Here is a 14,839-nt window from a genome sequence, read left to right on the forward strand (position 1 = left end):
GTATACACATTCTTTTTTAACAATTATTCATGCCATTACATAAGCTTCTCAATTCCTGCCTTCCCTTACCTAATTTACCTTCCAGAACATTATTCTGCATGTACTGTTCATAGAAATTGAACTTTCTTCTATGTAATTGTCTAAAGATCCCACCTCCATTTCTTTTATCTCCTTTATGATATTCAGTATTTCAGTTACAGTTGGTTTAGATTTTGATTTCCATTTTCTAGTAATTATTTTTTTAGCAGCCATAATAAACTTACTCAGTCTTTACTATGCCTAGGCCTTTCACAGTCTAGGTTTTATTTATTTATTTATTTGTTTATTTCTCTTTGCTTACCAGAAAGTTCAGACTGGCGTTTATCCCATTCTTACTGGAGGCCCAGACAGAAAAGCTCTATATATTAGGCAAGTGCATTTAAAGACAAAAAAATTACATTTTGTAAAATGTATCGAGTTTGCACGAAAACACAACTATATGAATACATCTAGAATGCAATACATAACATATAGTAGCCTATGAATTTAAGGAAATACATTTTTCATGAGATTGCTGGTTACAGAGAAATTACACAGATAAGCATATTACATAATACCGCCACTATCATTTAGAGGTGCAGAGAAAGGCAGAAAGGGCAGCAACGGATTTAGCAAGAGGTAGAACTTAAGAGGAAAAGTAGCCATATGAAACATTAGACAGACTGAGGTAGGGAGCTTGTACAGACCTGCATTAAAGAAAATAGAGGCAGCGGAAGTTATCTTGGAAATGGAAGTTTTGTGGGACAGAAAGTATTTACAGGGTGGAGTGCAAGTCTGTAGAAGAACAGTATAATATATAAGTGACAGCTAAGGGAGAATATAAAGTGAGATTTCTTTGGGACAGACATGTAGTTACATGTGTAAGATTAGGGTACAGAAAAGTTAAGTAAAGGGAGTGTAACTCTGAAGGTGGAGTTTAGGTTGCGCACAGGCAGCAGTTAGCCTGGGTAGTACATGAGCAATTATTTAGCAAACATTTATTTAGTGAAGTTTTGAAGAAATGCAGGGTGTCTACCTATCTTATTTCAGGGCAGATTTTGTTTGAGATTTTTGCTACATGGTTAAAGTATAGTGAGTCTCCTGTGCTATTTGATTTTTTGATGGAGAGAAAAGCTTTGTTGTTGTATCACAGGGCTCGAATAGTGGTATAGGGTTGTAGTATTCCTTTTAGAGCTGGGCATTTTTCTGGGGAGTTTATTAGTTTATGGGCTGTAATAAGCTGATGGTAGTTGAGGTGCTTTTTAAGATCTAGCCAGTTAAGGCTTTTAAGTGCTATGCAATGGTGTTTTTTTTTTTTTTTTTTTTTTTTGAGGATTATTTGTAGCAAACGTTGCAATTTTGCTATAGGCTATCGCTAGTTTGTTTTAGATGGTTATGATAAGATTTGTATAAGGGGGCGGCCTCGGCGGTGCAGCGGTTAGCATTGTTGCCTCACAGCAAGAGGTTCTCCGGTTCGATCCTCAGCTGAGGTGCCTTCTGTGTGGAGTCTGCATGTTCTCCCTGTGGCCACGTGGGTTTCCTCTTGGTGTTCCAGTTTCCTCCCACATCCCAAAGACATGCTGTAGGTGGATTGGACACTCTAAATTGGCCCTAGGTGTGAGTACATGCATGTGTGCCTTCTGTGGAAGGTTGGTCGCCAGGCTGGCAACTCAGCACCATAAAACTCCATTGCCAATCATGAGCAGACAGGTGATCCACTGTGGCGACCCCTAACCAGGAAAAAGCTAGAAGAAGAATGTTAAGATATGTAAAGATGGGTGAGGCATACAGTAGAGATACAAGTAAGTATGTTTGTGCTATGTTTTTCCTCTGGAGTTATTAGTGAGGAATTTCCTAGCCCTGGTACACGGATTCTAGCTTCCAGTTTTTTTTTTTTATGGCTAGAAATAGGTGTTCGTCATATCTTACATTATCCTTGAGCATTACTCCGAGGAGTTTTGCCTGTGTCACATAATCTATTTTTGTTTTGTTGGCTAATGGGATATGAAAATATTGCTTTTTGTTTGAGTAGTTTTTAGGAGAGAAAAGCATCAGTAGTGTTTTTTAGCACTTAAGATCAAATCTGAGGGTTCTATGGCTAGAAAGGCCTTTTGGTTATATTTTTGTAGGGAGGCTAGTGTTCTGGCTGAGCAGTTGAGAGTGGCATCATTTGCATATTGTACCAGAGTAGCTTATTTAGAAACAGCCTGCGATGAGAAAAGAAGAGGAGTCCACCTTAGAAGAAGTCATGGAAAGCAGCGGGCTCAGATGAAGTCACAGCAGATATGATAAAGATGTTGGGTGAGACAGGGGAGAAATGGCTCCTGAGGGTACTAATAACAGTGTGGAGAGAAAGGTATGTCCCAGATGACTGGAGAATAAGCATACTTGTGCAAGTGTACAAGAACAAAGGGGACATCCACAACTGTGGACAGTACAGAGGCATCAAACTCCTATCACATTGTATGAAAGTTCTGGAGAGGGTGATTGATAAATGGATAGGCAGAGTAGTAGAATGTAAGATGGGAGATGAGCAGTTTGGATTCAGATCAGTATGCAGCACAATTGACTCAATGTTATCTCACCATCAACTGGGAAACCTAATCTAGCTTTAACTCATTGGTACAAAAGTTCCCTGACTTTGTTAACTCAAATGCCCTGGAACAAACTGTTCAAACCCCAAAAAGAGAAACAAACATATTAGATCTGGTCCTCACTAACATGACAAACAGATGCACCACTGCAACTGTTGGACCCTCATTAGTTAAATTTGACCACAAATCAGGCACCTTCGAACTGGCACTAACTCCAGAACACAGAAACAGCGAAGTCAGACTAAAAAACTTCACCAAAGTAAACTACACCCTCCTAGGGGAAGGTATAAATGCATTCCAAGTTCCATCCCCAGCTGGAAGTGGTAACTACACCAAAGCTTACATTAAACCTCTGTACAATCAGTTGTATAAGTGTATAGAACCAGCTGTTCTGGACAGAATTAAAGCCAGAGCCCAAAGTAAAAAAAGCCATCCTGGTGGACATCCAGCATCAATAAACTTTACGACAAATGCAAAATGCTGCTGTCTACAAAAACTAAAGCAAGGCCACAACAATGGAATAGCACCCTCCTCAGCCATAACAGGCAAATAAGACATGTCAAATCCACTAAGGGTAACTTTGAGAAAAATGTAGCAATCACAGCCAAGGATGATCATAAGGCCTTTTACAGCTACATATGTTGCTTAAAAGGTGGACCCAAGCATGTGCCGAACTAGTGAGTAATGGTATCACACAAACTGATCCCACAGAGATAGCAAACCTCCTAGCTGACAGATTTGGTGAAAAGTTCACTCCCTTATCCAGTAAAAAAACTTATCACAAACCTTGCCCCCAATTGTCTCCTAGCGATAGCCTATAGCTCTCCCCCAACCTACATATCTGAGGAGCAGGTCATTAAAGCCTTGTGTAAGGCAAACAACACAGCTTCTGTGGGACCAGACGACATCCCAGGCTGTCTTCTAAACAAACTAAAACATGAGCTAGCATCACCATTAAGTATCTTATTCAATCGCAGCCAAACCACTGGCTTTCTTCCTGTGGAATGAAGAATAGCAACAGATATTTCCCTCCACAAAGGTGGCTTAGCAACAGACCCAGGGAAGTAAAGATCCATAAGTCTAACCAGCCTCATCTGTAAAGCGATGTAACGTATCATCATGGACCTCATAAATAAAGACATAGGTGACCTCTAAACCCTGGATCTGACCTAATTTGGTTTCATCAAGGGCAGTTCTTGTCTGCTAAACCTGGTGGATTTCTTCAAAAATGTGACCAGGGCCACTGGCAAGGGCAAATCTGTGCACACAGCATACCTTCACTTGGCAAAGGCCTTTGACACATTCCCACACTCAGGCATTACCAATAAACTCAGCAAACTGAATGAAAACCCCTTTGTTTGAAGATGGGTTGCTAACTGGCTCACAGACCAGTCACACGCTACCAAAGTGGGTGACTCCACATCAACCAGAAGACCTGTCAGCAGTGGGGTGCCACAAGAGTCAGTGCTGGGCCCCCAAATGTTTGGTATATACTTCTCACAAGTTCAGGCCAAAACTAAAGGGCTGTTGCTGACCAGGTTTGCAGATGACTGAAAACTGGGTGCAATTACCGAATACCCACAGGATGCCAGTACACTTCAGGAGAGTCTTATGCAGACCAATGACTGGTGTCTTATTCACAGACTCAAACTGAATGCAAAGAAATGCATCATCATTCCCTTTGGTAAAAACAATGTCTCTTCACACTATCAAATTAACAACAATACCCTATGTACCTATGAAGTGGTAAGAGATTTGGGATCACAAGTAAACTGTAACCCTTAACTTCGACCATCATCTGTCTACTGTAGTAAGGAATGCTTTCTATGTAGCAAACTTTATTAGCAAATGCATCACCTCTAGAGCAAAGGAGGTTATAATCCCTCTATAATCATCACTAATTATGTTACTAATTAGGCCCATAATTGAGTATAACGCCCCTTTAGACATATACCATAGAAAGCACCTGCAGCAATTAGACAGACCTCAGAGGTTTCTAACTAAGAAGATCAAGGGACTCCAGAACATGCCTTACACAGACTGACTAAAGTCCCTGTCACTATACTTAGTATTGTACAAACTTCCTAAGGGAGACTTATGCCTGGCTTATACAGAAATCTGTATATCCATAAATCAAATGGGACTAGAGCTACCCATTCCAAGGACCTAAATATGGCCTTCAACTTGAATAAGATGTGCTGGAGGGACAGATTTGTCTCCTAGCAACTGCCAAGTCTTTGGAATCGGCTGCCAATTCATGTGAATCAGAGCACCTCTATGACACTGTTCAAGAGGAACCTAGACATGTGGATGGGGCACTGTAAATTCTTACCCGGGATAGTGCCCAAACCTTCCTGGACACGGACATTCATTAATTAATACAATCCTGGGTATTAGGTTCATAGGTTCATAGGTAGGTACTAGGCTATTGGCCCTAGGGCCCATACAAGCCTAGCCAAAAAATGTACCCTGGCTTTCGCCACCCAAGAAAATTATTTTCCTGTGCCCCTGTGGAGCAGATCCACAGAAGTGATCCCCGGGGTGAATTTCCCATTTCCCATCCAATCATCAAGATTTTTCTTGAAGAGTGCTAATGAGGAGCTCTGTTTGACATAGACAGGTAGTCTGTTCCAGAGTATGGGAAGTCTCTGGGACAGGAATCTATCCCTCCAGCATGTTCTGTTTATTGTGGTGACAAGGTTTAGGTCCCTAGAGCATGTAGCTCAGAGGGATTGGGATTTCTTTAAGTGGAGCATGTCCAACAGCTCTGGGTTTGACATAGCTTTGTATGTTAGGCAGAGATTGCCTCTGAGTAGGCGATATGCGATGGAGTAAAGCTGTAGTTTTTTGAGACGGTCTGCATAGGGCATCTGTTTGAGGCCAGTAATCCTCTTTGTGAGGTATTTCTGTGGTCTTTCCAGTTGTTGTAGATGTCTTGTGAGGTACATACCAAAAGGGGCATTATACTCTATAATGGGTCTAATGAGTGATGAGTAGAGGGGAACCATGACCTCTTTTTTTCCTGGATGAGAATCCTTTTGTGATGAGATGAGCCACGTAGAAGGATTTCCTGACCACTGTGGCGATGTGATTGTCAAAGGAGAGACTACTGTCCACCTGTGTCCCAAGGTCTCTTATCACATTTTCGGCATTAAGTAGACTACCAGCTATGTGGGAGTTCATGGGTACAAAGTTTTTACCAAAGGGGATGACAATACACTTCTTGGCATTGAGCTTCAGGCCATGGCTTTGACACCAGGTATCTGTCTCAGTGAGGCCCTTTTGTAGTTTGTCCACATCGTTAGGAGTTTCGATTATGGCTCCTAGTTTGCAGTCATCTGCAAACTTTGTTAGCCAAAGACCTTCTGTGTTGGCCTGCACTTCAGAGAAGTAGATACCAAACAGGAGAGGACCCAGGACTGAACCCTGTGGTACTCCACTTGTCACTGGTCTGATGTCGGATTTGGAATCCGCTACTTTCACAGTGTGGGTTCTGTCAGTGAGCCAGTTGGAAACCCATCTTGTGACATAGGGATTTATACCTAGTTTAGTGAGCTTATCTATAATTCCAGAGTGGGGGATGGTGTTGAAAGCCTTGGCAAGATCTAGATAAGCTGTGTGAACCATTTTAACCTCAACTATGGCTTTGGTGATTGCTTCAAAGAAGTCAGTCAGGTTTAGGAGACAGGATCTGCCTTTTACAAATCCAAAATGGGTAGGGCCCAGAGTTTGGAGATTACCAATGTCTTTGTTTATGAGTTCCACGATGATACGTTCCATGGCCTTGTAGACCAGGCTCGTTAGGCTAATGGGGCGGTAGTTCCTGGGGTCCATCGTGGCTCACCCTTTGTGGAGTGGGATAACCGTTGCGGTGCGCCATTCAGTGGGTACAAAGCCTGAGGTGAGGCTATGACTGAACATGGTACTTAGGTAGGGTGCCAGTTCATTCTGTAGTTCATGTAAAACTCAGCCTGGGATATTGTCAGGTCCCATGGATGCTGTGTTCTTGGCTTTGGAGAGTGTGTTTTTACCTGTGCAGCCATGATTATAGGAACTTTGCATTCTTCTGGTATAGAGATGGGCCCTCTAGGGGGTGAGAGGGGGGTAAAGTTAGCACTGAACCTATCTGCTAAGATGTTGGCAATATCAGTTGGTTCTGTATATTTAGTGCCATTGTGCTGTAACTCAGAGCAGATCTGAATGTTCCCATTTAGATTCTTGACATAGCTATAGAATGCTTTGTGGTTGTCTTTAGAGTCAGTGGCAATTTTGTTTTCATACCTAGCTTTGGAGGATTTTATGAGGGATCTCAGCTTCTTACTGAGGTTGACCAGGGAGTTCCTCCAGTCATGGGATTTTACTCTTTTTTGCAACAGTTTCTTTCTTCTGTTGTAGAGTTTGTTTATGGCAGGGGACCACCAGATTGGCTTCCTCTTTTTGGAGGATAACATCTTGGTTCTATTAGGGAATAGCATGATCCATGCATTCGTGTAAGTGCTTATAATGTGCATTTCTGTAAGATTTGGCAGTCATACCTCTATTGTCTGTCTGCATGGGTGTCATGAAGTTTGCCACTTGAAGTGTGAAGTTGGCTTTGGAGAAGTTTTTTACGATGATTTCCCTAATTGGGGGTGGGGGTGGGATGTGATTGTCTAGGCTGATTAGCTTGTGGTCGGATCTGACCAACGAGGAATTGACCATTGGTGTGGTGGGGTAGTTGAAATCGCCCATTATTAGGGTGTTGGGTTGTACCCTAATACTTTCCAGTGTATCAAGAAATGAGGAGTGTGAATCCTGGGGCATGGTGGGGGCTCTGTAGCAAGCCACAATTTGGATTGTGGTCTTGCCCAGAGTTAGTTGCACTTGGATAATCTCGGATGCATTATGCTGTGCAGCTAGCCTGGAGGTGTGGATATCCTTAATGAATATGGACACGCCTCAGTCTTTAGTGCTTCTTTCTGGGTTAGGTGGCCGAAAGGTGTGGTATGAGTTGAAGCCTGGTAATGCAGGGGTGCTCTCTGGAGCTTTGAAACAGGTCTCTGTCACTGCACAGATGTCAATGTTCTCCATTTTAAGGAGTGCCTCGAGTGAGTGCATTTTGAGATTTAGACTTCTAGCACTGAGTAGCATTACCCTCAGATTTTGCTTACTTGTACCTGTTACAGTGGTGAATTTGTCATTTGAACCTTGCCTAAAAAAGGCACTATAGGGGTGGCAAGAGCTTAGCCAGTATCTGGAATCCTAAGGGCGACAGGTGCAGGCCATCTCTAGCAAAGCATCGTGGACTGTGGATCATGTCGTCCCAGGCAGACAAATACTGGATCCCCTTAGAATGACACCAGAAGCTTAGCCAATTGTTGAAGTCAATCATTTTGTCCTTGTACTGTGGTATCAGTCTGGGTGATGGCAGGATGCTACTCAGGGTTAGGGTCATACCTGCCTGGGATACAAGATCGGAGAGCTCCTCCATGTCTATTTTCATGTAGTCCAGGGAGGTACGTCTCAGGTCATTCACACCAACATGTACAATGATAGTGTCATATTTGTACTTACTGTGGAGTGACCTGAGTGCATGCATTATGTGGCGGATCCTGGCACCTGACAGGTAGCTGACAGTAACTTTCTCCTTGTTTAGTCTAGTCAGTGGAATATCAGTGTGCCTGACTATAGAGTCACCTATGACTAGAGTGTTGAGTACGTTGTTATGCCTTATGGGCTGTGGTTGAGTGGCACACTGAGTTTGTGGGCTATGTGTCATTTGGGTTGTGTTGAGGGGTGGAGTTTGTTTGCGTTTATGCTTTGGATGTCCCTGATGCTTGGGCAGGTTTCTATTGGGAGCCTCCGTGAATGTAGGTGTGTGTTTTGTGTTTCTATGTGTGTGTTTTGGTGGTGTAGGTTTTGAGGGACTATGTGATGAGTGTGGTGTGGTGCAAGTGTTTACCTTTTCCTCTTGACTGTCTAGTCCAGTCTTGGGTGAAGAGAGCTTTGCTTCCAGTTTGGCTATATAAGTGCATCATCACAGGTTGCAGTATTGGGTGGTAGGAGGAGAGGGTTGTCTGTGTACATGAGGCAATTGCTGCACTATCCCAAGATGCCCAGATTCATCAGGTAGACAGGAGAAATCACTGGGAGCTGACCCTTAGACATGCCTGGATAAGTGCTTATTTATTAAGTACTAAAAATTGCTTTCCACTAGACAAGTGAGGAAAGTTGAGTGCTGTAGTAATTTGCAGCTTATGTAGTGCTTACAATGAGTTCTGAAAAAGTGCTGAGTTCAAAGGAACAGGTTTGAGTGCTGAAACTAGAAAAATGGGTAGTTATAAGAAACAAAAGTAAGCTAGAAGGCTTCCCTACAACACAGAAGGGTTTGGGGGCTCAGAAGCCTACAAACAGTCTAGACCACTTAACAGGAAAGGCAGGAAACAAGCTTAAATTATTTTTTGTTTGTTCTCTTTCCCAGATGCTCTCTTTGTACACAGTAGGAGTGCCTGAAATCAGAATATGATCTCACTGCACTCAGTTGAGAGAGCAAATGAGATGGGCCCAGAAGGAGTATCCAAACACAAATTTACAAGAGGGGCGGGCAGTTTCAAAACCACTAAGATTAACACCATAACAGAAACGGGGAGGATGGGTGGGAAACCTAACTGAAGAACAGAGTCAAAACTTCCAGTTCAGTTAATAATCATGCAACACAGTTAAATCAATTTAAATACTGTATTATTTGAAAAAAAGTGCAGATAAAGGTACTTAAATTCTCTTATACGTCCAGTTGAATACAGCTTGATCTTAGCTGGCCAAAGCTGAGGTTTTTAAGCAGAAAATATTTCAAACTGTACCACTTAAATAGGCAAGGACAGGAAATCAAAGAATGTGGCTACCCCCACACCTGCAATTACTAACAAATAATAAAATTCAAACAGCACTAACTGAAGAACAGAGTCAAAACTTCCAGTTCAGTTAATAGAATATCTATGGTATTACATTGGAATGAAATGGCTAGGCTTGAAATGGTATCTGGGTCAATAGCCTAGTAGCCTTTGATGATCCTAAGATCCTAATGACAGACATTTGAGTTTCAGACTTCATATTCTTTAGAAAATGCACGTGAATGCAAAACCTAGTATTCTATAAACTTTCTAAGTTTATAAGAGTAATATTTATACTGCCCCTGATTTCGAGCCTTTGTCCTCACCCCCATTATTTTTGGCTTTGTCCAGATTTCTAGTGCTAAGAATTGAGAGATATTCTCCCATTTTTCAGTCACCCTTATTAAAACTTTCATGCAGTGTAACAGAAGTTTGATACCTCTACACTGCCCACAGTTGTAAATGTTAATTTTGTCCTTGTATAGCCTTAGAATGCCTACTGCCCAATCATTTGGGACAAGTCTTTCTCTCCATACCGATGTGAGTAGCCTCTGAAGTCACTTCTTACCTAATTTATCCACATCTTAATCATATCTTCTGTGATCTCACCTGAGCCTGATGCTTTCCCTGACTTCCTTTTCCTTAGTGCTGTTGTTACTTCTTCTAAGGTGGGTTCTTCTTCTTCTTTCATTGTAGATTGTGTCTGGAGCAGTACAGCTTCTGTGGGTTTTCTTCATTCAAAAGCTGTTGGAATTACTCCTTCCATCTGTCTTTGATGTCATGTGGACTGATGAGAAGGCTGCTGCTGGCATCCCTCATGAAGGATGTCTGATGGCCATCTTCTTTATCTTTTTTTGTCTATTTCCTCTGAATCATCACTGCTCTGTTAAAGTTGTTAAATCTGCCTCCCTTCGACAAAACCACACTCATCCATATCTATCAATTTTGACAACACCTTTGTCATTCACTTAGCCAGCACAAACATAAACACTTTATAGTCATTGTTAAAATTGAAACTGGTTTAAATAAAGCTGGTTCTGTAGGGTATTTGCCCTCTTAGGGTAATACAGACACCACAGTATTTCCCACCTTTAAAAATACTATTAAATAAAACCTTTCAGATATTTATCACTTTCTTCTCTCTCAACTTCAAACTGTCCACAGAAATTCCATCTGTTCGTAGAAAATTCCCTCTTGATTGATTACACATCACTGTTTTCATCTAAAATTTTCCTATCTTAGCTATTAATATAGTTGAGGAGCCTATCAGGTCGATGAAGTTAGTTTTGGTAAAAGTGAAAGGACTTCCGTACCTTCACCAAAACTATATTCATCAACAGTGCAGTTTGCCTCTTTTTCCACTGTTGTGCGACCTTTGAGTTGGTATATTTATGTCTGCTGGGTGTGGGCTGTTCCCCTACAGAGGAAGTTCAGGGGTGCTTGCCTCCCTATAAAAAAAGTTTATTCAGATGTTCAGTGAAAATAGTTTTGGTAAATAATTTTCAAATTGTTTACATTTCCAAAATTACCTTCAGCAAAAAGCAACAAGAATCTTAGTTGTTGAGCCTAATCTATCTCTAACCTTGGTATAATTACACCTACCATGAATATTTCCATTTGTTCATTTTCTTGGTTTCCACATTCCTCTGCTTAATGTAAATTTTCATAGAATTTCCAGAATATATCTAATATCTCTTAATAGGATCTCCTGTTAATTTTCTAAGTTTACTGACATTCCTCTCTACTTTCTGCTGCCTAAGTTGTTGTGCTAAAAGACATCCTTTCTAAATTATGCATATTTTGTAAATCGTCTCGTTTTGCCTTTAACAGTTTGCACTTCTGCATTGTCTTGTTCTGTGAGGTTCTTTTTACTCTGCAATACTTTAACCTTTGTCAAACCTTATAAATAATTCCTATTACTTCTTTCCAATTTATTTCTCTTTTATTGTTAACCTGCTTTAAACTCGATCTTCATTATATCCCACTCAGTAGCTATCCTTCTGAAGAAATGTCTATCTTCCCTAGTAACTCTAAATCATTCCTTTCAAATAATTTCTACTATCTATTCTTTAATTCCTCTCTTTTTCTAGGTATATAGGAAAGGGGCATTGTCTCATTTTTACTTCATTATTCAGCATTTTTATCTTAGTTTCTATTAGTGCATGATCTGAAATAGTTACTGGATGTGTGTCAAAACTTTTAATTTCTATCCAATCTAGCATGGTTATTGTATCTTGGAGAATAATATGCAAATTCCCTCTGGGTTTCATCTACTTAACTCACATCTTCCATATCAAAAATTCTTATTTATATCTTCGAAAATCTACCCTGTTTTGTTACTTTTTCCCTCTAGATCCCCTTGATATATCCGCACTACTGCAAACCAAGTTCTATTCCCCACTCCTAAAAATATTCCCTGTTGAAAGATGATTATTTCTCTTAAAATTCTCTTGAACTTCATAACAGTAGTTTTAATGGAATATAAATACATGCCAACATAATCCTCATCTCTTGCCAATAGTCCCTTGCAACCACAAATCTACTATTATTGTATTTTCCCCTCTTCTATCTTTATTGGAGCTCCTCTAGCAATCAGTATTATTATTCCCCTTTTGTACACTTTACCTTAGAAAAACTCTTTCCACAACACTACCATTACACCAGACACTCAGACACACAGCACAAACATCAGCACACATGCCCAACATTACATCAATCCCTAATCTTGCACTTACTCTAACCCTAACCAGCAAAGACTGGCACCCCCCCCATCTCCTAATGCTAAAACGTTCAGTATATCCCGACATTTTGGCATTGACATTACAAACCTAAATTTACCTTCCATCATCAATCTTCCTTCTTTTAACATCTGAAGAATTTGAGAAAATGAGTTTGTATACAAAAGTGCACTTGATCATGCATGACCTTGAACAAAACTCCACTCAAGGAATGGAGCACACACTTCACTCTGTCGAGCAACTAAGCATTCAACAGAGTAAAGGCAAGTGCACACATGTAAGTCTTCTGATGGGTTGGCTCCCCATTTAGGATTAGTCTCACTGACTTGTACCACTTACATGCTAGAGTAGGCTTCAGCTCCCCCATGACCCTGAAATGACTTATGCAAGTTATTACAGAATGAATAAATGAGTGAATGACTGAATGAATGAAGGAATTAAGGAAAGAAAATAAATCAGACAAGAAGTTCTCTTTACTGAAGAGGCAGAAGGTCTCCTAGGTTGACAATTTTACTCTGACCAGGAATAAATAAATGTTTAGTGCTATAACTTACACTGTTTTAAAAACAACTTCACATTTACAGTTAATTTCCCAGATCTTTCCTTTTTTTCTCCTGAAATGTTGCTCTTACCATCTCATTGTTGGGTTGAGTGAAATACTCCAACTGATCAAGGTCACGATCTGCAAGTTCAGACATATACTCTTCTGCACAGCTCTCTAGATCTTCATGGCTGGTGTCTCTCAGTAAATCCACAGGAAATTCCATCTCTAGTATAAAAAAATAAACAGAGCTTACAGAAATGCACTGCTGCTATTTTATTGCTTCTAGGTCACCATGATGAAGCACCTGACCGTATAGTACATGTTTGTGACTTGTAAGATACCAGGCATCAAGCTGCAGTATAACATAAGTGTAAGGCACTAGAAACTTGCAATTTATTTTTTTTACATTCTTGTTTTTTATTAAACAAGAAACATCTTTAATAAATTATCACTTATTACACAGGCAATCATACATTTATATTAATGAAAACAAATCTTACTGAACATAAATTTAGCTGCAAACATTATACATCACGTATAATCTATCCAGTCACTGTGAGTCAAATAGTACATAGCTCATTCAAATCCTGCCTACTTTTAAACCTCATTCATCGTCTGTATGCACTGTTCATAAAATTTCTACTTTTTGCTAAGTAATTTGCTCAAACCCTTTTTTAAAGATCCCATTTCCAGTTGTTTTATATTTTTTATTATATTCACTACTTCTAGTAAAGTTGGTTTAGACTTTGATTTCCATTTTTTAATGATTGCATTTTTGGCAGTCGCCAGAATTAGATGCAGCTAGTCCTTAATATGTCTAGGCAATTCTGATTCTGTATCATAGCTCAAGAAATAATGTCCTTAGTCATACCAATTTGCTCACCCAGTTTTTCTGACAGAGTAATCTGCAGGGAATTTTTAAAGTCTGACAACTCTTTACACTCTCAGAAAATATGTTCCCAATTACCTCTTTCTTTCCCATCAAACCTCCAATATTTGCTATCTACTAGAGGAAAAATTATTTGGAGTCTACTTGGGGTATAAAAATAGCTATCTAAACAATTCCAAGCAAAGATCCTAAATCTTCTAGACTTTGTTGCATATTTCGGAGACATACATATATCCCCCCATTGTTTCTTTGTGACTTGTTTACTGAATCTCTCTTCCCAATCCTTTTAACCTCCTCTGATTGATACTTATAGTTATCATACAATATTTTATATGATCTACTAATTATTCCTTTTTTGACAGCAGCTTCTGTTGTAGATTCTACTAAAAACTCTACCAGTATTGGTCTTTCACTTAGGATCTCCCATGCATTTTGCACTGCCTATACTCCGATATCAATCCTTGATAGGGAAGGCAATCTCTAGCCTACAGTCCAAATAAATTCTTGGCCTCCTCCCATTCTACTACCTTTCCTCTCTAATTATTTTCTCCCAATACCTTGGTTCCTTTTCCAATTTTCTTCAATAAATTACATCCCATTCTTGTCTACTGTCTGTATCCCTAATTGCACTCAAACCTATCATCACAATCTCCTTTCTCCTTTCCCATGTTGGCTTAGTTCTTACTCACCTTCTGCTACTTTACTTTTACCCTACATACCTTCTGCTACTTTATAAATATAATATTCTGTGTGATTATTGTTATTCTCATTAAGGATCTGCATCCAAAATCCCATTCTCTCCTTGTTTCTTGAGCTTCCCCCCTGTTTTAACATCATCCCTTTCCACTTTGAATTATAGGTTTCTGCTTGTGCTATGTATAGGATTCTCAACTGTGTAGCTTTGAACTACACCTTCAAATCAGGTAATCTCAGACTGCTTTGTTCTACTGGAAGAATCAGTTCATAGGTTCATAGGTTCATACTAGGCTATCTGCCCTAGGGCATTTATAAGCCTAGCCCAAAGTTTTTGTGGCTTTCACCACCCCTTAAGTTTGAAGGATACTGTGCCCATTATTTTGCTGTGCCTCTGTCCAGCAGTGACACTGAGGTGATTCCTGGGGTAAACCTGCGATCTCCCATCCATTGGTCAAGATTTCTCTTGAACAAAGCCAGCGAGGTGCTCTGCC

At 40.2% G+C, this 14,839-nt stretch overlaps 1 protein-coding gene across 1 annotated transcript in view; it reads right to left on the minus strand.

Annotated features, from left to right (window-relative positions):
* LOC122795957 (soluble lamin-associated protein of 75 kDa-like) overlaps positions 1 to 14,839 on the minus strand; it is a 747,318-nt gene that overhangs the window by 221,707 nt on the left and 510,772 nt on the right. Inside the window, exon 2 of the mRNA XM_044064439.1 lies at positions 12,852 to 12,988. Coding sequence (XP_043920374.1) covers positions 12,852 to 12,986 — 135 coding nt within the window. The 5' untranslated portion in view covers positions 12,987 to 12,988. The remainder of the gene's footprint in view (positions 1 to 12,851; positions 12,989 to 14,839) is intronic.

The sequence above is a fragment of the Protopterus annectens genome, chromosome 2.part2 (genome assembly GCF_019279795.1).
Source record: "Protopterus annectens isolate FY-2018-M chromosome 2.part2, PAN1.0, whole genome shotgun sequence".
In the NCBI taxonomy this organism is placed as follows: Eukaryota; Metazoa; Chordata; order Ceratodontiformes; family Protopteridae; genus Protopterus; species Protopterus annectens.